Source organism: Pygocentrus nattereri, chromosome 13 (genome assembly GCF_015220715.1).
Source record: "Pygocentrus nattereri isolate fPygNat1 chromosome 13, fPygNat1.pri, whole genome shotgun sequence".
Lineage (NCBI taxonomy): Eukaryota > Metazoa > Chordata > Actinopteri > Characiformes > Serrasalmidae > Pygocentrus > Pygocentrus nattereri.
Window position 1 is genome coordinate 30,607,175 of NC_051223.1, and position 24,481 is coordinate 30,631,655.

General features: G+C 38.6%; 1 protein-coding gene across 2 annotated transcripts in view; it reads right to left on the reverse strand.

Annotated features, from left to right (window-relative positions):
- The window catches only part of mpp7a (membrane protein, palmitoylated 7a (MAGUK p55 subfamily member 7)), a 166,745-nt gene that overhangs the window by 119,852 nt on the left and 22,412 nt on the right, over positions 1–24,481 (reverse strand). For both annotated transcript variants that reach the window (XM_017701938.2, XM_017701931.2), the window contains exon 2: positions 8,916–9,099. In XM_017701938.2, the coding sequence (XP_017557427.1) occupies positions 8,916–8,952 (37 nt within the window). In that variant the 5' untranslated portion in view covers positions 8,953–9,099. The remainder of the gene's footprint in view (positions 1–8,915; positions 9,100–24,481) is intronic.

Here is a 24,481-nt window from a genome sequence, read left to right on the forward strand (position 1 = left end):
CCATCTATGGGGACACTGAACTTGTGTTTTACCCTGGTCTTTTCCTCCCTCTATTAAGGGTGGTAACATTAGCAGAACAGATATTAGAGGTAATTCTGAATGAATATGATCCAATACTGTCAGACATCCATGCTGAAACAGCACACACTCACAGTGTATGATATGTTTTCACCTGTGCATTTCTTCCTGTGGTGTAGCACAGTTATTGACTGTGTTCAAAATACAATACTGTGTACTGTATAGCGCAGACTGTATGAGCATATACACTGTATACCGCACACTACTCTTCATCTGTAGTATTCAGTGTAGAATCCAATATGCAAAAAAAGCAGTGTATCATTCTACAGGGCAGCGGCATGTCTAGACTGCCAACATAAAGGGCTGAGTGAATAACACCCATCAAACCCTGCCCCAATTTCCTTAGTCCTCCAATCACTGCTTAGCAGTACATGTGGATAAATTTATAAAAACCTGTGCCTGGGTGAGTTAAAAGACACCCCACACCATGACTGAAGTAAAGAGTGTTGATTTCTTCCAACAAGCCAAAAATAAACGTAAAAAATTACCCGCTTTGGATTTGTCAGTGTGGTAAACCTGTGTGGTTTCCTGAGACGTCTAGGTTTTCCTTCATTTTCTAAAAGGTGACTCACTTCATTTTATTACATTCAAATTTGGTAATATGAGCTAGTTTGACTGAAGACAGCTCTGGCATGAATACTTGGCCAGAGCAGTACATCATCTGGGTATCTTTGGCATACTGAAGAAATTAATGTTGGTCAAATACGGCATATTACCTTCTACTTTTGGAAACAATCAATATGTAAGTAGTATGTAGTGAGCTACTTTGAGTGCAGCCTTTGAGACGTTTCAGACAATTAAGATCATATGCTCATCTTAAGTGCTTAAAAGTACTTAAAGTTTCAAACTTGGTATTGTGCCATCTCTAAGCCTAATACATTTTAGACTATTAAAGGTTGAAAAATAAAAGATGATGTTTATATATGTATGTATTAAGACATGTTTGGATCAGGTCTGCTTTAGAACACGGTCTTAGAAACATAGTACTCAAAACACAGTGAGCACAAAACCACAGGCAGAAAACACACAACTGACTTCACAGTTGACAACAATCCATCACACAGCAGTGACACCTCTCCCACACACTCATTTTTATTTCACAGGTGGTGGGTGAATCTGCCGGTGAGCCAGAAAGCCCCCGAGGCAGAAAAATTTAACGTGACCAGGAAGCAAAAACCCCCACTCAAACAATAGAAGCCAGTGGATAACAGTAAAATAACAGTATTGTGTATGCAGTGCACCGCCATCACAAAAGAGCAGGAAACACGTGTATCACGCACTGTCAGAGAGACAGAGACAGAGAGAGACAGAGAGACAGAGAGACAGAGAGAGAGAGAGAGAGAGACAGAGAAAGAGAGAGAGAGAGAGAGAGAGAGAGAGAGAGAGAGAGAGAGAGAGAGAGAGAGAGAGAGAGAGAGAGAGAGAGAGAGAGAGAGAGAGAGAGAGAGAGAGAGAGAGAGAGAGGACAAAAAAGACAGCAAGATGTTCAAATAAGAGAGGAAAGGAAAAGCAAAAATAGCCCAGTGGCGGCTCTCCTTGATCAACTTTGTTCTACATTTTCACAATTAAATCCCAATTTCCTGCCTTTACATACCATTTTAATGTGTGATTAAGATCTGTGTATACACTGTACTGTGCAAAAGTTTTCAGGAAAATTACATATAAAAAGTTACTAAATTGAACATTAAGTGTTTACTTGCATTAAAAACAGTAATGCAATAAACAAACAAACAATGTGAATACAATAAGCAGTGATGTTATGTCTGTGAAGGTGTTTAATCATTCAGTGCATTTAACCATTTCCAAACTTCTCCTCATGGCATCCTCGTTCCATTTGTAGTTAACATGCAATAACTGGTTTGGCAAATCAATACAACCAAACCTGCAAAATACTTTTTTCCCCTGCATTAATATTTGTAATCCTTAATTTGAATGTTAGCAAAAATGTCATTGCCCAGATAAATGATGCCATGTCTGAAAAATTCAAAGCTACCGTTCTCTTAATGAAGGGGTTAACATTATTGCCAACATTCAGCGTTGACACGTGCAAGCATTTGCTGACTTCCAGCACTACTCTATTTCTCTGCAATGCACTTAGAAGTTTGCCACTACTACATTAAATTTAACCCAGAACGAGACTCTGTGGTAGGTGATGAGGCTTGATATATGTGCATCAAGAAAGGTAATCAACCTAAAATCTCAAAGTAGAAAACTGCTCATGGTCTGTTACCTCAGCTAACTTTACCAGCATTGTTTTTTTCTTCACATTATACCCTTTACCTAAAAATAAGTTTGTGAAGAGCAAGTTAACAGATATGATGAATTTGCCAAATTATGTTAAAAATTTTATTGCTTTTCTGAACATATCTAGAACATTGGGAGTGCTTAAAGAACACTGACTAATGTTTTATTGCAAAGTAAGCATAATCACTCCTGTTTACTTGATTTAATGCAGTGCAGTTTGTAAAGCAACAAAAATGAGCATAGTTGTAAGTTAACTGTAGCATGTGTTTTATATGGCACTACAGGTTCCATTTTATCTATTCCAACCTATCACGATATAAATATTGTGATGCCTATTGTGTATGGTGAAAATGTTGAACTACTGTGATAGATTCTTAAAACTCTTGCACGTTACTGTATGTGCATGTACACGTATCGTTGCTGTTGGAACAAAACCTTGTATCTCCAAAATGATAACTTTACAGGAGATGGAAAAAACCCAGTTTACTTTTAATGCCAGTGAATGGAACCAGACACCCCCCCCCCCAACCACACACACACACACACACACACACACACACACACACACACACACACACCAAGTCATTTTGGGTCGTTTCTCTTTGTGCATTCATGATGAAATTTACATACTATGTAAAGGGCAATGGGCATTTTCAAACTTTGTCAAAAACTTTAAAACAACAAAAATGGAGATACAAGATACAAGGTCCCCTGACAGTAGCAATACATAAAATACTGTACCTTCAAAATGGTCACATCACTGAGAAAAAAAATAAATAATGCAAGTTAATAGTGATTAGCTGGCATTTCTAAACAATGTTAAAAACAATAGATGAGTTGTGAGGTTTAATATAATAGTGAAAAGGGGAATAGCAAATGAAAACAATCTGAGAACACTCAGACGACCTCTCAGGGACACACACAGACAAAAAACACATACATCTATATGCTTGGTATGTACCAAGTCCAATCTGTCAGGCTTGTGGTGGTTAACTGGGCTTCTAAACTGTTCATTAAAACTGTGTGGAGTAGAGAGGAAGGGTGAATGTAACCCAACCACACCACATGTCTCCCAGCAACCTACCACTCATTCATCAGCCTTTTATATCCCTGCTAGGTATTATTTTTTAATAGATCACCTTTACTTATTAAATACTACTTTCCAAAGGAATTGAGGAAGAGAGGGAGAGGGATAGAAGCCAGAGAGAGAGAAAAAGACAGAGAGAACGCAGTGTGGTTCCTGGAGACGCACACTACACCAAACATCCAGCTGAGTGTTTAGTCTCAAAACACTCATCTGCAGACACAGACACACACGCACACACACACACACACACACACACACACACACACACACACACACACACACACACACACACACACTTATCTCCATAAGACATTTCAGATGTGAATGAATCAGTGGTGGGTGGCACATAACCTCAAACATCATGCCATCACATAGAGCAGAAGGATAATGGTTTAAAACGATAACCACAACTATTCCATGCAATACTGGAATCACAATTATTTATCATTCCAATAGGTCAAATGCAAATAAAAACCAAGAGCAGTGATTTATTAACTGTCTTTTAGAGAACTTTATTTGAAAACAGCACAAAGTTAATATTCTACCTTATCAACATGACTTTTTTTAAAATATGTTGCAAAATATTAGAAACACAAAACACACTTTTCTTTCAAAGTGTACTCAATATAAGCCCATATTTCTTCAGAGAGAGGAAAAGAAAGGATTCATGCCAGTATAAAAAAAAGGTAGTGGCTTTATGCTCACAGGTTTAGTGCCAGAAACACATTCCTGTCAAACGTTTGATTTAAAGGGACTTATCAAAAAATGTTCAGCATAATTCAGTCACTGAATCAAAATGAAAAAAGCTTATTCAGAGTGATCTGACGTGAAAATGGTGCATTGTACAGAAACTTACCAACTTGGAGGTGATAGTGGAGGTGATAGGAACCAGTGGTCACAACGTTTACAATGCAAATACAGCCAATTCACTTGCTATGCAAAAGAATAAGCCACCTACATGGGTTTTTGAGGTTCTTTATGTAATGCTAATGATAGAAAAATAGCAAAAGTTGGCAAAACTATACATTTCCTTCAGTTAGTTTAGTTAGTCTTGCATCAACCTGAATTTATTTTAGGCCAAAACCTTAAAACATATTTGCAACCATTCTAGGTAATAGTTTCCTGTGAAGCAGCTTTTAAAGCCATTAAATTCAGGTGTCTGGTTCCTATCACTACCATTGTAAACATTTCTGAGGCAGCAGGTTTCTCAAAAATTGAGCATTTCATATTGAAACAATCTGAATATATTATGTTATACACACACACACACACACACACACACACACACACACACACACACACACACACACACACACACACACACACACACAGCAGGTGAAATACGTATTTAACACATCACCAATTTAAGTAAATATATTTCTAAAGGTGCTATTGACATGAAATTCTCACCAGACGTCGGTCACAACCCATCCAATCCACATATGCAAAGAAATCAAACCATAGTAATAAGAAATGGCACAGGGAAAAAGTATTGAACACATGAAGAAAGAGAGGTGAGAAACATGAAGAAAAGCCATGGAAAGTCATAACACCAGTTGAAATCCATCAGTAATTAGAAAGCAATCCTGCGACTTAATTAATATCAGCTGGTTCAACTGATGCCACACAAGAAACATCTCATGATGGGTAAAACCAGTGAGCTCTCAAGACCTTCGCAACTTTATTGTTGCAAAACATACTGATGGCATTGGTTACAAAAGAACTTCTAAACTACTGAAGGTTCCAGTGAGCACTGCTGGGGCCATAATCTGGAAGTGGAAAGAATATAATTTACCATGAACCGGCCACGACTAGGTGCTCCCCACAAGATTTCAGACAGAGGAGTGAAAAGAATTATCAGAAGAGTTGTGCAAGAGCCAAAGACCATTTGTGGTCTTACAGAAAGACCTGGTATCAGCAGCTACAACTGTTTCAAAGAAAACGATTTAAGTAATGCACGGCGTGGCCTGTATGCATGCTCACCACATAAGACTCCATTGCTGAAGAAAAAGCATGTTGAAGCGCGTTTAAAGTTTGCTCAACAGCATTTAGACAAGCCTGTGAAATACTGGGAGAATATAATCTGATCAGATGAGATCAAAACTGAACTCTTTGGATGCCATAATGCACATCATCAAAAGGCACTGCATATCACCCCAAAAACACCATACCAACAGTGAAGTTTGAAGGTGGGAACATCATGATGTGGGGCTGTTTTTCAGCACATACATACATACATACATACACACACACACACATACATATATATATATATATATATATATATATATACATATATATATATACACATACATATATATATATATATATATATATATATATATATATACATACACACACACACACACACACACACACATATACACACACTTATTTATTTATTGTCCAGCCATATTATCTTTGCAACAGTGAGGCATTCGATGTAGTCTTCAAGGCGAAGCACAAGTGGCAAATTGTACATGTTTTATTTGGACAGAAGAAGCAGCCCAATAATTGGTTGAAATAACCATAATAGTAATTGATGGTCTGTGTTTTCACTTTGACTATACAGATTCCCACAACCGGTACGTAATTGCAATAGCTATGAAGACTGATTTCAAAAACATACATGCTCATCACTCACACTCCCTCTTTATCCATTAGAACATAAATATGAGGATGCACACTATATGTAATCACTTCTGTTAAACCATTTAAGATCATCTGTACACCATAACCCAGCACATATACAGTGAGTACAGCTTCAGTAGTAGTACTTAAATAGAAAGAAAGAAAGAAAGAAAGAAAGAAAGAAAGAAAGAAAGAAAGAAAGAAAGAAAGAAAGAAAGAAAGAAAGAAAGAAAGAAAGAAAGAAAGAAAGAAAGAAAGAAAGAAAGAAAGAAAGGAAGGAAGAAAGAAAGAAAGAAAGAAAGAAAGAAAGAAAGAAAGGAAGAAAGGAAGAAAGAAAGGAAGGAAGGAAGGAAGGAAGGAAGGAAGGAAGGAAGGAAGGAAGGAAGGAAGGAAGGAAGGAAGGAAGGAAGGAAGGAAGGAGTATGATATAAGCCACTTCAGCCCTGCGCGTGGCTGATGGTGCCAGTCAGAATGGTTTAAGTATTTCAGAAACTGCTCACACACACACACACACACACACACACACACACACACACACACACACACACACACACACCACTCTATATCAAGAGAAGAAATCTACCACCTGGAGATCTACATTTCTGTAGAGTTTAGTTTCAATCTGCATCCAATATGCTGCCTCCTTCTTACCCAACACATCAAGAACTTGCAAAAGTTAATTACTTTGAGCAGGTGTACCAGATTTAGGGTGGAACTAGACACTGCAGGATGTTAGTACCGCAGAACCAGGGATCCTGACCACTGTTCTAAAGAATGGTGTGTAAAACAAAAAGCACACAGCAGTAATTCTGTGGGTGGAAACGTGTTTTCGATAAGAGAGGCTGGAAGAAAATGGACAAACCTCAAGCTGTCAGAAAGGCTACAGCAACTGAAATAACCACTCCAAACAGTGATAAAAACATTACTTTATGTTGAACACTGAGGTGGATGGGCTACAACAGCAAAAGGCAACAACAGGTGCCACCTCTGAAAGCCAAGAACAGGAATCTGAGGCTGTAGTGGGCACAGGCTCTCTGAAATGGGACAGTTGAAAAGTGGATAAATGTCATCCGGCCCAGTTAATCTCGATTTCTGCTGTAACACACAGAGGCCGGAAATTGGCATAGACATAATGAATTCATGGACACAATCTATCTCATGCCAACAATTCAAGCTAGTGGAAGTGGTATAATGGTATGGGCAATGTTCTCTTGGCATACACTGGGGCTCCTAAAACCAGCTGAGCATTGGTTTATCTGAGTTTCTGACCATTCATTTATGGCCACTAATTGCCATTAATTGCCACTCTGAGCATCAAAATGTGCCATGTCACAAAGCACAAGTCCTCTCAAATTGGTTCTATGAACATGGCAATAAATCAAATATACTTCAATGCCCTCCCAAGTCACCACATCTGAATCCAAAAGAGCGCTTTTGGGATGTGGTAGAACAGCAGTCACAGCATAAATGTGCAGCTGCCAAATCTGCAATTATTTGATGCAATAATACGAAAACTTACCAAATGCCACACATATAATGCAGCTATTATTATATTAAAGACTGACTGAACACTTACCTACAGTAAATAGTGTAAATAGTACAGAACATTCTAGAATTGTGTGAATGTGAGTAAATATTTTAGAGCTGTATAAATAGGGAAAAACACTGTAGAAAAGTATGAATGGGAGACGTTCCACAACAGTGTGAATTGGGAATAACAAATGAATAAGACGTAACAAAAATAACTGACGGAGAAGTTTGCACACACACACTGTTCATACAATAAAACTTGCATAAAATGTTGATGCTTGCTTATGTAGGAATGGGCTAAGCATGCTATACCTGGAAATTAAGAGGTTACTTTATTAAAAGAATTTAGCAAACTGACATGGAATAAAAAACAAACAAAGAAAAATAAAAAACTATTCACTTCATTAGGTATTATTTACATTCTGAATGGTGAACATTGCTAATAATTTTGGTCTTATAACTGCGCTCACTTATTACGGTCTATCGTTTTTATTAGGCCAACCGTCTCTGTGATTCGAACGTGTAGGGAAATCTTTTAGATTTACATTTACAGCATTTGGCTGACGCTCTTATCCAGAGCGACTTACAATTTGATCATTTTACACAAGTAGGCGAAGGTGGTGTTAGGAGTCTTGCCCATTGGTATAGTGTAGGGTGCTTACCCACGTGGGGGATTGAACCCTAGTCTACAGCGTAGAAGGCAGAGGTGTTAACCACTACGCTACACCAAGCCACTGTGTAAAATCACAGCCAAGCATGTTTAACGTTAAATGAGATGCAGTCGTCTTCTACAGGAGTTGAATTATTTTCTGCTTTTCCACAACTTTTCAGCTTCAGGGTTTAGCGTGTTTTACATGTAAGAAGCTTTGAGAATGTTGCTTCTGACAGTGTGAACTATTATTGTTGCATGAGCATTTTAGAACAGTGTGAATGGGGCTCAATATTGTAGAACAGTGTTAATTGGGGCATTTTAGAATTTAAGAATGGGGGGGGGGGGGGGGGCTGTAAAACGGTGAGAATGGGAAATAACTTCCTAGAATAGTCTGAACATTGTACAGCAGTGAGAAAGGGAAACAACATTCTACAATAGTGTGAATAGTGTTTATGGAAGGGCATTCTAGAACACTGAATGGATATCAATATCAATAAAAATGTTTGGGTGTAGAGCAGGCATCATAATAATAGAACGCTGTGAATTAGCTACATTGGGAATGTTACTGAATCGCCAACAATCTCACTCAGGACTGGTACAAAAAAAAAAAAAAAGTTTTGCATTCTTTGTGTCAGTGTGCACTGGCGTTTAAGTACCATTAATGCATCAGAGTAACTTAAGTTTAACTGTTACCTGTGTCAGGGCCTGTTCCCGTAGACAGGGCCGGCATGGTTACAGTAACAATGGCACTTCTTGGGAGTGTTACACAGTAACCACAGTGATGCTATGGCACTCCAGCAATGTGGCAGCGGGGTGAGGTAGGACGGCCACTCCCCCGGAAAGAAGTCGCAGAGCCGGCGTTATGCCATGGACACACCTGAGAGAGACAACATGTACTCACATTAATGAAGTGTACAGACATGGTATACATACAGGTCCACCTACACTAATACCCAAACTCTCAGATCAACCTGAATCTGCTCTGAGTACAACTTCAAGAATTCAGAAGCCAGAGGATGTAAAATGCAGGAGGAAGAGAAATAGAAAGAGAGAGAGAGAGAGAGAAATAGAAAGAGAGAAAGAGAGAGAAAGAGAGAGAGAGAGAGAGAAAGAGAGAGAGAGAGAAAGAGAGAGAAAGAGAGAGAGAGAGAGAGGGGGGGGGAGAGGGGGAGAGAGAGGGGGAGAGAGAGAGGGAGAGAGAGAGAGGGAGAGAGAGAGAGAGAGGGAGGGAGAGAGAGGGAGGGAGAGAGAGAGGGAGAGAGAGGGAGAGAGAGGGAGAGAGAGGGAGAGTGAGGGAGAGAGAGAGAGAGACTCATTAGCCTAAAATGTTCCCAAATCAAATTCCGATTCAGACTTTTCCGTCCAGGGCTTTGGGTGCGCCAGGATCCGTGCCGCGGCATCGAAAGCACCTGAAACCTTTATAACTCCCCGAAGACCTGTAACCAGCGGCCTGAAAGAACAAATGAAAAATAGAGAGATGGAGAATAGGACGGATGAAAGAGACAGGGGGGTTGGAGGGGGTCACTTGGCCTCTGTGCTTAACCTCTCTATATCAGGCAGTTTCAGGCTAGTGGAATAAGCAGCCATGTGAAGAAAAAGGTGGAAAATAAAAACACCTGACTGCAATGAAAGGTTTGCTGGAGTTTCAATTATGCAAGATCAGGCTGCAGGATTACAGCACACTGCTGCCACCTAGTGTTGCAACCACACATGACCTAAAGTGAAATAAATGTGTTGGTCCTTGTTTTATCTTTTTCTCTTAAGTAAAACATTCCTGAACAATTTGTTCACTGCAAGGATCAGGTTGGTAGCATTATAAGACAACAGATCACAGATAGTCTCATCCATCTCCATCTTCTTGCACTCTCTCTCACTTTCCTCTCTCTGGTCTTGCAACTCTTCTGTGTGCAGTAACTCACGCCTGAGCTGTGCTTGGTTATTAAACGCATGGCATGTCATTGGTGCACACATGCTGTTTTAGCAGCACACAGGCCACTGCTTTCATATACACACAAGTGTGTGTAACCCTCATATGGCAACAGAAAAGCAGTCTTCCAGTTCATAAAACACACTGCCAAATACTTGGGCACACGCACACGTACACACACACACACACACACACACTTACACACTTGACAGTTCAAGCTATATTTATCCATTAAGTTGATTAAAACTGCTTCATCTATTTTGTTCAGCAAGAAGGAAACAAATCAGTATGACACTGGAAGGAACAAATGTTGCACAGTGGTGACAGAAACCGGGGGTCACAATGTCTACAACAGAAAAAAAATATATACTTTTTATTTACCAGTGAACCTACACGTGTTTTAATATACATAACTTCTGTAATGGTGAAATGTTGGTATATCCAAAAAATGTCTTTGAGTACTGGTTTTGCCTTACTACACCCTGCATATACATCCCTGCCATGAAAATGTACGCTTTTAAAAAACAAGTTCTTCAAGGTTTCTTTAGTAAAGGAAATGATTCTACTTGGAATATGTGCACGTGCCCTCAGCCATAAAATGGGTTGTAGATAAATCTTGTTTCAAAACTATCATTAAATAAATGTCAGCAGCATCAGGTAGCATATCTGTAAACAATTTTACATAATAGGTTTCTGTGAGGAAGCTTTTAGAGGCATTAAACACAGTTAAATCATGCAGAAATTTTGGGGGAAAAAAAAACAAAGATCATGTATTTATTACAAAATATGATTTTATATTTGTGCATCACTACAATGTAATGGAGGACAGTGTATACACACACACACACACACACACACACACACACACACACACACACACACACACACCTAATTATATGGAAAACAATTAAATGCCTTTCTGACTTTACACAGTGCTGCATTTGCCACGTGCCACCAGCCAATCAAAAAGCACCAAAGGACAGTAGGTGTCTGTGCATACAGGCCCAGACAGGCTGTGAAATCAACCCTACAGTTATGTGTATGTACTGTTACAATGAAACTGATACACACATTACATCACTTTTGCATACAATCTTACAACAGTTTATGCAGGTTGTAGGTTTTTCCTCTCTGAATGTTATGTTGGAGTTCAGAAAAAGGAGCAGTCCCCTGACAATTTATGGAACTTTCATTTGGACCTCAGCCTGATATTAATACCAATACCTCAACTTTAATAGCACTTCCTAAACAATACTTTTTTCAAGTGGCCATGAGTTGCCATGATTTAACATGACTGACCAGTAATGTACTGAACGACAGAATGGAATTATTTAACATTACTCAAATTCTAAAGCAATTTAATTGACACCACAAAAGTATTGAAATATTAACTGTAACTTTAGACTGAAAAGTATCTGATAGACAAATAGTCACAATCATTAAAAAAACAAAAGAAAAAAAGTACTGTACGGTCGTTATGTCCAGATGCAGAATGTGAGTAGCTTTATACCATTTATAAGTGGTAGTATTTCAGCTAGAACTGCACAACATACTGAAAAATGAAGTCATTTAACATTTAAACCATGAGAGGAGTGAATGGTTTTATCTGCACAGACATGCAAACAGTGATGCACACTAAAGCTAAAGCTCTAACAAATCACAGAAACTGTAACATGCCATAACATACAACATGTACAGCCTCCTTTATTTAACGAGCAAAACAGATATGAGTAATACAGTGTAATTAAAAAAAATGTGTTTACAAATCCTTGCCACTAGGTGGAGCCGTCAGCTTAAGATTACTAAGCACCTAACTGAGCTGAACTTCCAGACAGTGATGTCATGCTAAACATTTCACTGTTGATTTCCACTGAAAATGTTCTCAGTCCAAGTCAGTGTCCATAAATTCATAACAGACAGCATCTCCTTTTACAGCATCTGTGCCAAACTGGCAACACAGCGTTTCAAGATCATTCTTGTCTTCTGAAGTGTGATGGAAAGTATGCCGTGTTGACTTCCTCCAGTTCAGTCAGGCAAGCTGTCAGCGTTTCAGCACAGCATATTTTCAGTCTTATGAATAATAGTCTACTACACATTACAGAGGTAAAACACTGTGCTGTCAGACAGATTACCTGAAATCTGCTAGGTTTGAAAAGCATCCCATGTGGGCATGTCCAGCATGTGCTGCTGCCTGGAGGAGCTCTGACAGGAAGGTGTGTGCAGTTCCCACGTAAAGCACTCGCTTCAAAATAACAGGGTGTTTAGAGAACAAAAGCACTATTGTATTGGGGTGTAAAAATACACTAAAACCACACATGTGGCTGGAATAACAATTTAGGCTCATTGAGACAATTATTTAAATAGTAAACAAGCTGCTGTTTTGTACTTTTACATTTAAAAATGGCATAGAAACTACCAAATAATAGCCATTAGAAGAGTGTATTTAATAAAGCATTTGAAGGATTTAAAAGAAAAATGTAAAAGGTATTTGGTAAATAAAATCATATTGCCAGTATACGACTTGCTCTCACTTGCCATCTTTCATTAAAAACCTGTAGAAACAAGATATCAAAAATCAAAGCTTAAGTTGTGCATAACTTGTGATTTTGTAGTGTATTTTGTTAGAAGCTTTTTGTGATGGGCAATGAAAAAGCTGAAAGTGAGCCACTGAGAAAGCTCATTTTGAGTAATCAGAGCTCAGTACAATCAAGACACTAACACATAAAATTCAAAACTGAAGGGAATCTTGACTTCAGAATTGAAAACTGCATCAAACCTAAAATGTGTTTTTGTTTCGCTTCTGTTACAGTGGATTGTACCATTTTAAAATTGACGCAGTTGAAACATCAGACCTCCCATTCAGATTTTACCCTTTGTACCCATTTAAGACTTTTTAGGTCAGAATAATTAAAATACACGAGAATTAATTTGTTATGTTGGTCTTCATTTCTCTATTTGAAAAAATAAGTTGAAAATGGCAAAATATGGTTTTCAGCCTAAGACAAATTTCTGAAAATTTAGACCGGGGGAAATCATTCATGAAAAATTGTCATTAAAAGGGTAATGAATGAAAAATAAGACCAAAAAAAAAAAAAAGACAAACGTCAGCACCAAAGTGCAGAGTATAACAAAGAAAATAATAATACTAAGAATTTCATTTCCTTGTATATTCTCTGTGCATTCTCTGTTGTGAAAGATGTTTGATTTTGTGGCACATACCATCATTTCAGGAAGTTAAATTTATCCTTTTAACTATTTTCATTTATTGTCAGCCTTTTTTCAGGTTTTGTTTTTTTAGCCAAGTGCATCCTGAATTTTGGTTTCAGCTGAGGATTTTCATTTCAGTGTGTCACTACTAGTATTTGTTTCATTTAAGTTTTAAAAATTGCAGGCTAAACTACAACAAACTTGATTAGTGAAGACCTATAGATAGAACAGTTGTTAAAATGTTAAACACATAAAGAAATAAATTACTACTGGTTTAACTGAATGCATCATAAATTCATGCCAGGCACCACATCACCTTTCATTAGAGTGCAGCTAACTGCACCACTTTCCACATGACCACTGAAGCTAGAAGAGAAACGATGCCAAAGAAATCAACATTAATGTATCAGATAAGAAAAATGATCAGTGCTTCATTTATGATAAGAAATCCGACAAGCTGTTATTCCTACAGCTGGGTAGGCCACATGTTACTGAATAGAGTATGAGCCAGTTTTTGATGATGTGGGAATGTTTAATGGCTTTGGTGAGAGCAATGCTAAAAGTGGGGAGCTCACAGCCTCAAACCTGTTTGCTGAGGTGAGTTCCAGCCGTGCCAAAAGAGGGAAATACCCACACTGATGAAGTCATAGGCACTGCTGATGTGGAAAACAAGCCAAATAAAAACGATTAAAAAACACAAACCCATGATGGTGATAATAAAAATAATAGTTGTTCTTTGGTGCATCCTTGGTATCTAGATATGTGAATTATAAAACACTATATAATCAAACAAGTAGGGCTGGGCAATAAAACAATAACGATAATTATCACAATATAGCTTTTCCTCGATAGACCATTCTCACACTTCCGCGTTTCTGTCGCCAGGAGAGGGCACACTTCCGAGTTTTTCAACATAATTAGAGAGGTGGGCTATGAGTTGGGGGAAAAAAAAAAAAAAAAGGGTCACCAAATATACTTCTGAATATCTGAAACGTGAAGTCATCATCTGCTGAGTGGAGCAACTGGCAAGCTGTTCTCCTGTGACCAAGTGTGAATGACGAGATAAGTAGTGTAACTGTATTGGCCTAAAGTGAACTCGCATCTTACTGTACATCCCAACAAGCTTTAGCAGTATTAAATCACATTGGCGTCACTCAACTAAAGCACTGTTACAACGCTCAAACAGTCATATTTAAGTATTAGTGTATTTACAATCAACAAAAGTGAAAGAAAGAAGTGGGTTTACACAACGTACAGCCCTGATTTAAACGAAGGTAAACTGAGGAAGCTGTGAGGCATTGGAAAGCAGGGGAGTACCATCTTTCCATGCTTGCCAATTGCAGCCTCTCCTTCAGCTTTCAAGTCACCTGTATGTAGAGCTACATAGAAGTGACTTAAAAGCTGAAGGAGAGGCTACAATTGCAGATTATCATAGCATCAGCTGGGTTTCAGCCTGACTTAATACACCTACAGAATGAACTGTAGTAATCAACATACTTAAAATTACATGCAATAATGAAACATTAACACTACTATTTTTGGGGTGATTTAGAGAACAAGTATTCAAGTACATTAAAGCTTGTAAAATGCTGTTCAGGACTACTTCCACTGTATAGATGATGACCGCATTAAAGCAGCGTGTGGAGCAGTCACCCTTGGAGAATGAGACTGTTGAGTAATCTCTGCAGGAGTGGTGTTGTGGGGCTGCACCATTAAGAGATGCATCATTTATTAAGGTACAGCCCAAAGTACAGATTTCAAAGCACCCTGTCCTACTGTCACACATCACTGCATAAAGCCTACTCACATGCCACGATGGACATAAAACACTGAGACAAGGACGTTTACCAACATGTAGAGGAAAAGCACATACAAACTGCCAAAGCAATTGAAATAGCACTCAGTGTAACGTGAATCTCTGACCTACATGAGTAAGTGAATGCTGCAGGGTATCAGCATGGCTACACAGGAGCTACATTTTTAAAACATATTTTAATGTAACCACTGTGCTGAGCTTCTCAGAGCATTACAGACTAGTGTTGAGACAAAATGTTCCATGCACACCCTAGTCCTCATTTATTAAAGCTGTGTACAGTCAAATGTTATTGCAAATGAGTGCATGCAAATTTCAGTTTTGTTATTCATCAGTTTCATCTTTTTGCCTGTAAATTAATAGAGTAACAGTCTAAAAACTTGAAAAAAAGGCTTCATTTGCAGTTAACTACACAATGATCTACGATCACACTATATAAATCATATCATTCTACTGCTTAATAAAAAGCAACTAAGGAGGTTTTATTTATTTCAATATTCATTTTGGTAAATAGGATGAGCAGTGCACTCAGTGCTTGACTTTAATCTCTGCCTATGAGCACACCCATTGGCTTGCGAGCCACATCAAGCTTCAATCAAGGTCCAGTTATGTACCTTAAATAAGTCTTTACAGGTGAAAAGTACATATTTGAACCATTTCATAACCGAATGTTTTAAAACGGAACAAAAAAATAAAAAGCCTGGAGACGAGGTGTGTGAAGTCAGTACAATTTAGAAAATATAATTCCACTGGATTATGGTACAATTATGTTCCCTGACTGAAGGTACTTCAGGGAACCACCTCAGTGACGAGAGGGGTACAGCCCCAGTGACAATTTACTACATTTATTTCTGAGAGTGCAGGATTTAAAAAAAAAAAAAATAAAAAAAATAAAAAAAGCTAATTCGGGGGAAAATAACTTGTAATTGAGACCTGAAATCATAATTGACATCATATCAGTCAGTACTGTTTGAACCAAAACTTGGAGTCTATTAAATTTTAAATCCTGTTAAATAATATGACTGGTATTTCTGGTAATTAGACTTTTAAGATGAGTTTCAGTCACACAGTTAGCCAGGCCCTACTGTTAACCTACACATTCTCCTTAGATTTACAGCATGAACAATACATCACTGAGCTGTTTTCTTGTTCTACCTGTCTCAGAGTGCACCTTTTAAGACTGGTAGAAACAGTAACAGCAAGTAAGTGGCCCCTCAGCAAGTGTGCCATTTCTGCATTACCTCATCTATCTGTCTGCACAGAGCACTCTCCAAGCGACACGCTGCTCAGACTTGTGGCAAGGGATCAAAACATGCAAACACGCTTCAGCACTGGTTAGACACTTCTGTAATATTCAAAGATATAAGGACGTGGTGAGGAACACAGAACTACAGTGCACTGCTGTGATCACGTTTCATGAAAGCCTGAAGAACTCCATTACTTTTCTCTCACAGCAAAAGAATTCCATTTTAACAGAATCTCAAATGAAGAAAAATAAGGCAACTACAAGAGGTCATAAATTAAAAATATATACTTGCTTTTTTCCACTTCAGGTGGATTTACAACTTTTGTGTCAGAATAAAATGTTATATGATCTTTTTGATAATCTTTTTTTTTTTTATGCCTTATATTTAAACAATATATTTATTTAAACTTAAATATCATTGCCATTGTTCCTTACTGAAATACAGGACGGTGCAGAAGTTTTAGGAAACTGAGAAAATGGTAAAAAGCTGTTTATTTGGGCAATAAACATCTGTTTGCCCAGAAACAATAATTTTACAATTAATTACAATTAATAAGATTAAATGTAGTAAGTAGTGATTTTACATGTCAATGTAGTTCTGTAACCATTTCCAAACCTCATGTCAGTCTGGTATTAATTGTGGTTATCATCTAATACTTGGTTTGGCTAAGCAATAATTTATTATATTAACTCAAGTTAACAAATCCATGCACTGGCTGCAGCGTCAAGAAGAAATGATAATTTTTCAAACTAGTTTACCGGATTTTAACTACTTTTTTGAAAAAAAGAAATTCTTTAGCCTGTAATGAATTTCTAGACTTACTGCTGAGAAAAATGGTTTTAACTAATTTGTCTAGGTGTCTAAGACAGTACTGTATGTAAATGACCACTGTTCAAAAAGCAGCCTGGACTGAAATCCATGGAACAAACTGCTAAGTTCAGACAGACCTCTTCAGGGACATTGGAAACAAACGTCAGCCTCTCCTTACGGATGCCTGGATCCTCTGGAAAGCTGTAATGACAAATTTGTTTCTGTCAAGGACAGCATAATTTTTAACTGTTTTCCCGTCATCCTATGCTCCAACAACTGAGACTCAGACTATAGCAAACAAACGCCCTTATCACTGAATCATCAAGGTGAGGGCTAAACCGCTGTAGGTTAAATGGACAGTAAAAATAAGTGTTCATGGGTGTGACATCACAACCATGATGAACTCAAACCAGGTGGTTTTACATCTTACATTCAATATATAGAGCTGGGCAAATGAACGTGATGCGTTTTGAAACTTTTACCAAATGTTAAATCTAAGAATCTGCTTGAAAGTTTCTAAATACAGTTTCACAAGAGTAGACATTGTGAGAGCCCCACATAATTAGCATCGCCCATCCCCTTCAGCCCAGTCCAAGGCACACCACACTACTACCTTCACACTAATCCCAACACTAAGCTGCTTAGCTTAAAAACAATTAATACTGGGGGGGCACTTGGAGCACACTTTGGGCACCAGTGCAAAGCTTACTCACTGTTCCAGTCAGCTACTGGTTCTGTAGGCCAATATAAGGGAATGGAAGTCACAACATATTTTCTAGTAGCCACACCACTAATACATGCTGCTGAAAGTGTAATTCTTCTGCACATCATCAGCCAAATGTCACTGGAGAAGGAGGACACATACAGAAATAACAGAGACATCTCAATGAACAGTTCCATACTTTCAAAGGCAAAGCAATGTCTCCATTGTCAGCCAAATTCCCATATCTGCCCATGCAGACAGGTCAAAAACAGTTCATCAGGCCTACAATATAAGAAATTACAAAAAGTGACAAAATACAAGCATAACAAAAGGATAAAATATGATACAGCTCAAAAAGAGACAAGAAAAACAACTTAAGAGCATGCCCAGGACCTTCCTGAGGACTGAAAGAAAGGGAGGATAAGAGAGCCTACTGTAAATCATGTCCAGTGGACAGAGAGGGAGGGAGAGAGAATGTGCTTTACTATTCAGCCTTATTTAAATTTGGCACACATTAGTAGCCAGACCAATGAACCCTTTTCTGCAGCGGCCTGTGAGAAAGGTTACAGTAAACTCTCTGGGTAAGAAAAGACTTATTGTTCAAACCCAATAGTGGAAGAAAAGGCATTATTTATTGACAGTGTTGCTATTTTATCAATGGTGGATTGATACTCTATGCAGGCTGTTGGCATGGAGGAGGGAGCAGCTATATCACAGCAGCAAAATCCACACTGTGGACCCAGTTTCACTACCACCACAAGCAACAATAAGATAAGAAAAAAATATTAAGAAGAAAAAAATAAAATAAAACAAACCAAATCCTTTTCAACTCAACATAAAAACAATGCAGCACCAAATGGCAAATTATGTTTTGCTGCACAGTAGAGGGTTTAAAATTCTAATACCAATTGCTCTCCCCAGTGATATTATATACACTGAAATGATGAAAAAACACCAATTACACTTGTTAATGAAATAAAGCCTGATGGACACACCCATCTACTTACATTTAATTTTTTTTTTTACTTTATTTTTATGTATTGCTCACTATGGGTGGGCAATATACACATTCTCATCATACTCGTCACACTTACTGTGATACATTACATAAAATATGCTTTTCTGAGCTGTGGAATGTCAGTAACAAACACTGCTTCATAACCAAGTGAGCATAATTTGGTCTATTTAATTTTATTCAGTGCAATGTTGTATGTGAAACAGTGCATTAAAACCCTATATTCATACACTTCAGTATTTTTAAATGTGTTTTTTTTTCTCTGTACAAAAAACATTGTAATGCACATCATGTACAAAAACAACTAAGCCTAGAAATGTAAAGGATTGACAAATTTGTCAGGATGATGTCTTTAAGGGGGTGTTCACACTTAGTAGGTTACAAGTAGTGGGAATGCTGCCATCTAAACTCTGATGTGCACTAAGTAAGCAGACCAGGACCCCTTGAGTTTAGTCTTGGACCGCTTCCAAACAAACTCCAGCACGGTTTGCTTAAGTGTGAACACAACACGTTTCAAAGAAGCCAGACCAAACACAGAATGAACCATCATCTCCTCTCTGTAGACTTTATGTACCTTCAACAAACTAATTTCTGACACTGCTTTGGCATGTTGTTGTGTTACTGCAAGACATCTCATGGCTTAGTGTTTCAGAATGTCACAAAAACTCAGCTCTGAGCACAGTACAGCTATGAAATTCATCACACATAAAGACAGTCTTGGTAAAAATGTTACAAATACCATGATATAACTGTTTATGCTATATGCCCATTAGGCAAGGAATAAGGGGTGTGGGGGGTAAATAAATAAATAAATAAACAAACAAATAAATAAATAACAGCCTTTCCCTGTAACTCATACTCCCACTCCCCTCTGCTGAGCAGCTGACCTTGCTGTGTAAGCTGACTCCTCTAGGACTGAGGCTCTGTGGCCAGAATGGAATGATACATGAGACAGGAGACTGGGGGTGGGTTTAAGGGAAAAAAATAAGAGTGGGGCAAAGTTAGAATGAATACGCAATGAAAACAATGAATAGTGAACTATAATGAACAAACCACTGACCTTTTCACATTAATGAGGATGAGGGTAAAAGAGCTGATGATGCTGAAGAAGAACAGCATCCTTACTCAACAGTGAAAGCACAACATCAAAAAAGCTTGTTCTACTCAAGAAGAGTCACATGTTAGACATCAAAGAAGGCTGCATTATAACCTTAAAAAGACCCACATCGTGGAAAACTCACTCAGTTTTTTAAAGGAATAAGTTTGACCTACTTGTTGGTCCTTGTTAAAATTTCAAAATGAATCATTCACAGTGAAAATGCCTGAATGTTTGTAATGATATGTCCACATTTATACTATAAATGTTTCTATATTAAAACCAGTCTGAGTAAGTCAAGGTACAGCAGTGTCAGCTGAAAACCTAATTAAAGTGCTAATGATGCTAAATCACCCAGCGGTTTACATAAATCACATACACAACATTACACAGTCTCTCTGTTCAGCATACGGCTTATTAGCTCACCCATTCACCCTTTCGAACCAGCCATCACCCCACAAGCCAAAACATCATGCTATCTTTAAGGTGTCACTGCTTCTCAGCAGTGTGAGCTAGAACCCCTTGAAACTGAAATACAAGCCCAAATTTGTCACTGTGGGTTATTCACTTCCATAGTGAATCTACAGAAGACAGACACACACACACACACACACACACACACACACACACACACACACACACCTTTCCCATGCACTTGGCACAATCTGTTCAACTGTTTTGTTAGCTGAAGGTGAGCTAAATACGAGGATAACCCATTTAAAAAGTCAATTAAATCAACTTGTTTTTCACAAGTAGGTTCTAATTAATTGAAATACACTATATTGCCAAAAGTATTCACTCACCCATCCAAATCATTCAGGTGTTCCAATCACTTCCATGGCCACAGGTGTACAAAACCAAGCACTTAGACATGCAGACAGCTTCTACAAACATTTGTGAAAGAATGGGTCACTCTCAGAAGCTCAGTGAATTCCAGCGTACTGTGATAGGACGTCACCTGTACATCAAGTCCGGTCATGAAAAAGTCCTCGCTGCTAAAAATTCCAGTCAACTGTCAGTGGTAAGTGGAAGCGTTTGGGAATGACAGCAAGTCAGCCACAAAGTGGTAGGCCACATAAAATGACAGAGCAGGGTCAGCAGATGCTGAGGCGCATAGTGCGCAGTGGTCACCAACTTTCTGCAGAGTCAATCGTTACAGACATTCAAACTTCATGTGGCCTTCAGATCAGCTCAAGAACAGCAGGAAGAGAACTGTTTCAGGAGTTGGGCTGAGCCCCTTAGTTCCAGTGTAAGGAACTCTTAATGCTTCAGCAGACCAAAAGATTTTGGACTATTTCATGCTCCCAACTTTATGGGAACAGTTTGGGGATGGCCCCCTGACCTCAACCCGATAGAAAACCTCTGGAACAAATTAGAGCGAAGACTGCAAGCCAGGCCTTCTCATCCAACATCTGTGTATGACCTCACAAATGCGCTTCTGAAAGAATGGTCAGAAATTCCCATAAACACACTCCTAAACTTTGTGGAAAGCTTTCCCAGAAGAGTTGAAACTATTATAGCTGCATATATTATAGGGGGGCAGTCGTGGGCTGGAGGTTAGGGAATCAGCCTCGTGACCGGAAGGTCGCCAGTTCAATCCCCAGAGCCAACAGCACATGACTGAGGTGTCCTTGATCAAGACACCTAACCCCCAACTGCTCCCCGGGCGCTGCGGATTGGGCTGCCCACCACTCTGGGCAAGTGTGCTCACTGCCCCCTAGGGTGTGTGTGCTCACTAGAGTGTATGTGGTGTTTCACTTCACAGATGGGTTAAATGCAGAGGTGAAATTTCCCCATTGTGGGACTAATATGGGTCACTTAAACTTAAAGGGTGGGCTGACATCATATTAAACCCTATGGATTAAGAATGGGATGTCACTCCAGTTCATATGCGTGTGAAGGCAGACGAGTGAATACTTTTGGCAATATAGTGCAAGTGTCATTGAATATAAATGCTCTCACTAGCAGTTCATTGTGTTAATCAATAGGATCTTTTACAGTGACCGTGCAAACAAATCACATGCATAAAGTGTGATTTTAAGCTTCTACTTTCCACTGTTTTATGTGAGCAGTATGACTGTCATAGAGGTGATGCTAACCAGTCTTGTGCACAACTGCAGAAGTGAGGGGGTTTTCAGAAGTTACCAAAACAGTCCAAATGACTGCAGTATAATACAAAAACTTGCCAGAGCCAGACTTTTAACTGTGATTGAGCTTATCACATTCTGTCTGAACACAGAATGTAAATTGTGAGCAGGAAGCTATGGTTCCTCAATGATTCTCTAGTAAATACAAAATTCTATAAAAACAATTATCAAAAACCTCAATTGTGCTGCATTATCTAAAGATCAGACTGGAACATTAAAGTACCTTGATTGAATTAGGGGGCACAGAAACTGGATCAGACATGCCTACATACAGCAGAGCAGCTGCAAAGCCTGGGGAAGAAATCAGTCTATGTAATGACAGCCTGCCTAGGAATTAGGAACAATAGTAAGTGAACAATAATTCCATGCCCTCAGGAGGGAACTTCATTACTCTTTTGGCTGATAAAGTCAATCACTCTTTTTTCATCCATGAACAGTTGATGTTTTCTAGTTACTGAACATCTAAATGTCTCAAATGCAAGAAGTGTAAATTCATGCAATTAACACTATACAGCAAAATGACAATAAAGGGCATTCACCCACTGACCACTGGAGGGGTTCAGCAGAAGCTCTTTCTGCACTGCTCCATATGGGCCAAACATTAGCACCACTAAACTGATGCCAAGACTGTTCATAGTAGCTGGACCTGAAAAGGTGTCTAGTTGCACAAAATTTAAGTTCCATGTGCGTGTTGGTCTCTTTCACGCTCTTCTTCACATCCTACTGTAGAAAAAACATTATTCAATTGCCAAATGCTTGGGCAAGATCAGGCAAGAAGTGGGCACTATTTCTGATCTCATAACAACTTACACTTAACGCTCACTGTGACCACAGCAGACTTCAGTACACCACCAATTTAGTCAACATTTCATGTCTTTCACAAAATGGTTAGAAGTTTGTGTGTGTGTGTGTGTGTGTGTGTGTGTGTGTGTGTGTGTGTGTGTGTGTGTGTGTGTGTGTTTATTTAACCAGCATCACATCACTGCAGTTAGTGTTATTACACAGAATTCAACTACCACAGGTAATTACATTCAATATAAAGGCTAAGATTCGGTTTAGGCAAGGGGCTTGGTTCTGGGTTGAAGTTAAAGTTAGGCTTAGCATTAGATTTAGAATTTATTATATTCAACTTAAATTTTAGAAGCATTTAATATATATAGAGCATATAAGTAGAATTTTTGTTACAGACAAGCAGGGCAACTACAAGGCATCTACAGTCCACTCTCAAAATAGGAGCTTGAGGAGCATGTGTTCTATTTTCATCTAGAGTTTGGGCACCCTGGCAAAATTACATAATGTATATGCAAGACAGGCCATGAATCTTGCACACCTAGAAGTATTCTGCCAAGAAAAATGAGAAAACAAGAACAGAAAGACTCTGAGCTGGCTAGAAAAAGCATTTGTAAGCCAAAAGGCACGTGAGTACTGACTTAATATGATGCATCAATTTCGCACATCACAATTACTAACTTTTTCTAGTTTTCAAGTTATTCAAATATAAAAGGAACTGTTGTTAACATTTTCAGAAAAATGTTATTTTCAAAACAGTTTGTGTTTACCAACAAATAATTTGGCCTGATGTGCCCAGACCTTTTGCATACAACTGTATGTTGCACAGTAACCTTGCACATGTTCATAGACACATTTCACTTGATTTATCTGGCTATAGTGTCTACATTTATTTTACATATTGGGCATGTATAGTATGTGATAGCCTTTATATCTGTCTTTGCATTTATTTATTTTTCTGTGTTGTCAATTTATGCATGCACCAATTCCTCCAAGAAATTCCCAGAGTATGGCAGTGTACTTGGCCAAAACGTGATTATGAAAATGAGGTAAACAACAGGTATGCTCCACTAACATCATCCTGTGGGAATTTCCCACATTTTGGAGAACTTTAGCCATTAGTCATCATGTGTATTCATTATCAGGTCCTCAACTGTACCCATCAAAAAAAATGAAGTTTAACTTGGCAAGGCCACACTAATTTAAGTGGAATGTTGCGCACTCACATGAATCTTTCATTGTCTGTACAGTTGCCTGGGTTATGAGTGTGTGTGTGCGCGCGTGCGTGCATGTGCGTGTGTCACTCACTATAACAGCCCATTGTCTGTAGAAGCTCAAACAAAGCAAGCACTAGTCTGTCCATTATGAGAAACCCTGGGTTCCTCTGTCCCCTTTGCCTCCCTCATCAGTGCTACTGACCTAGATCTGATCAGCAAGCGGAAGAGAACAACCACACACTGTTGCTACCTCTTGTCAACTACTTCTCTCTTCTCACACACTCAATC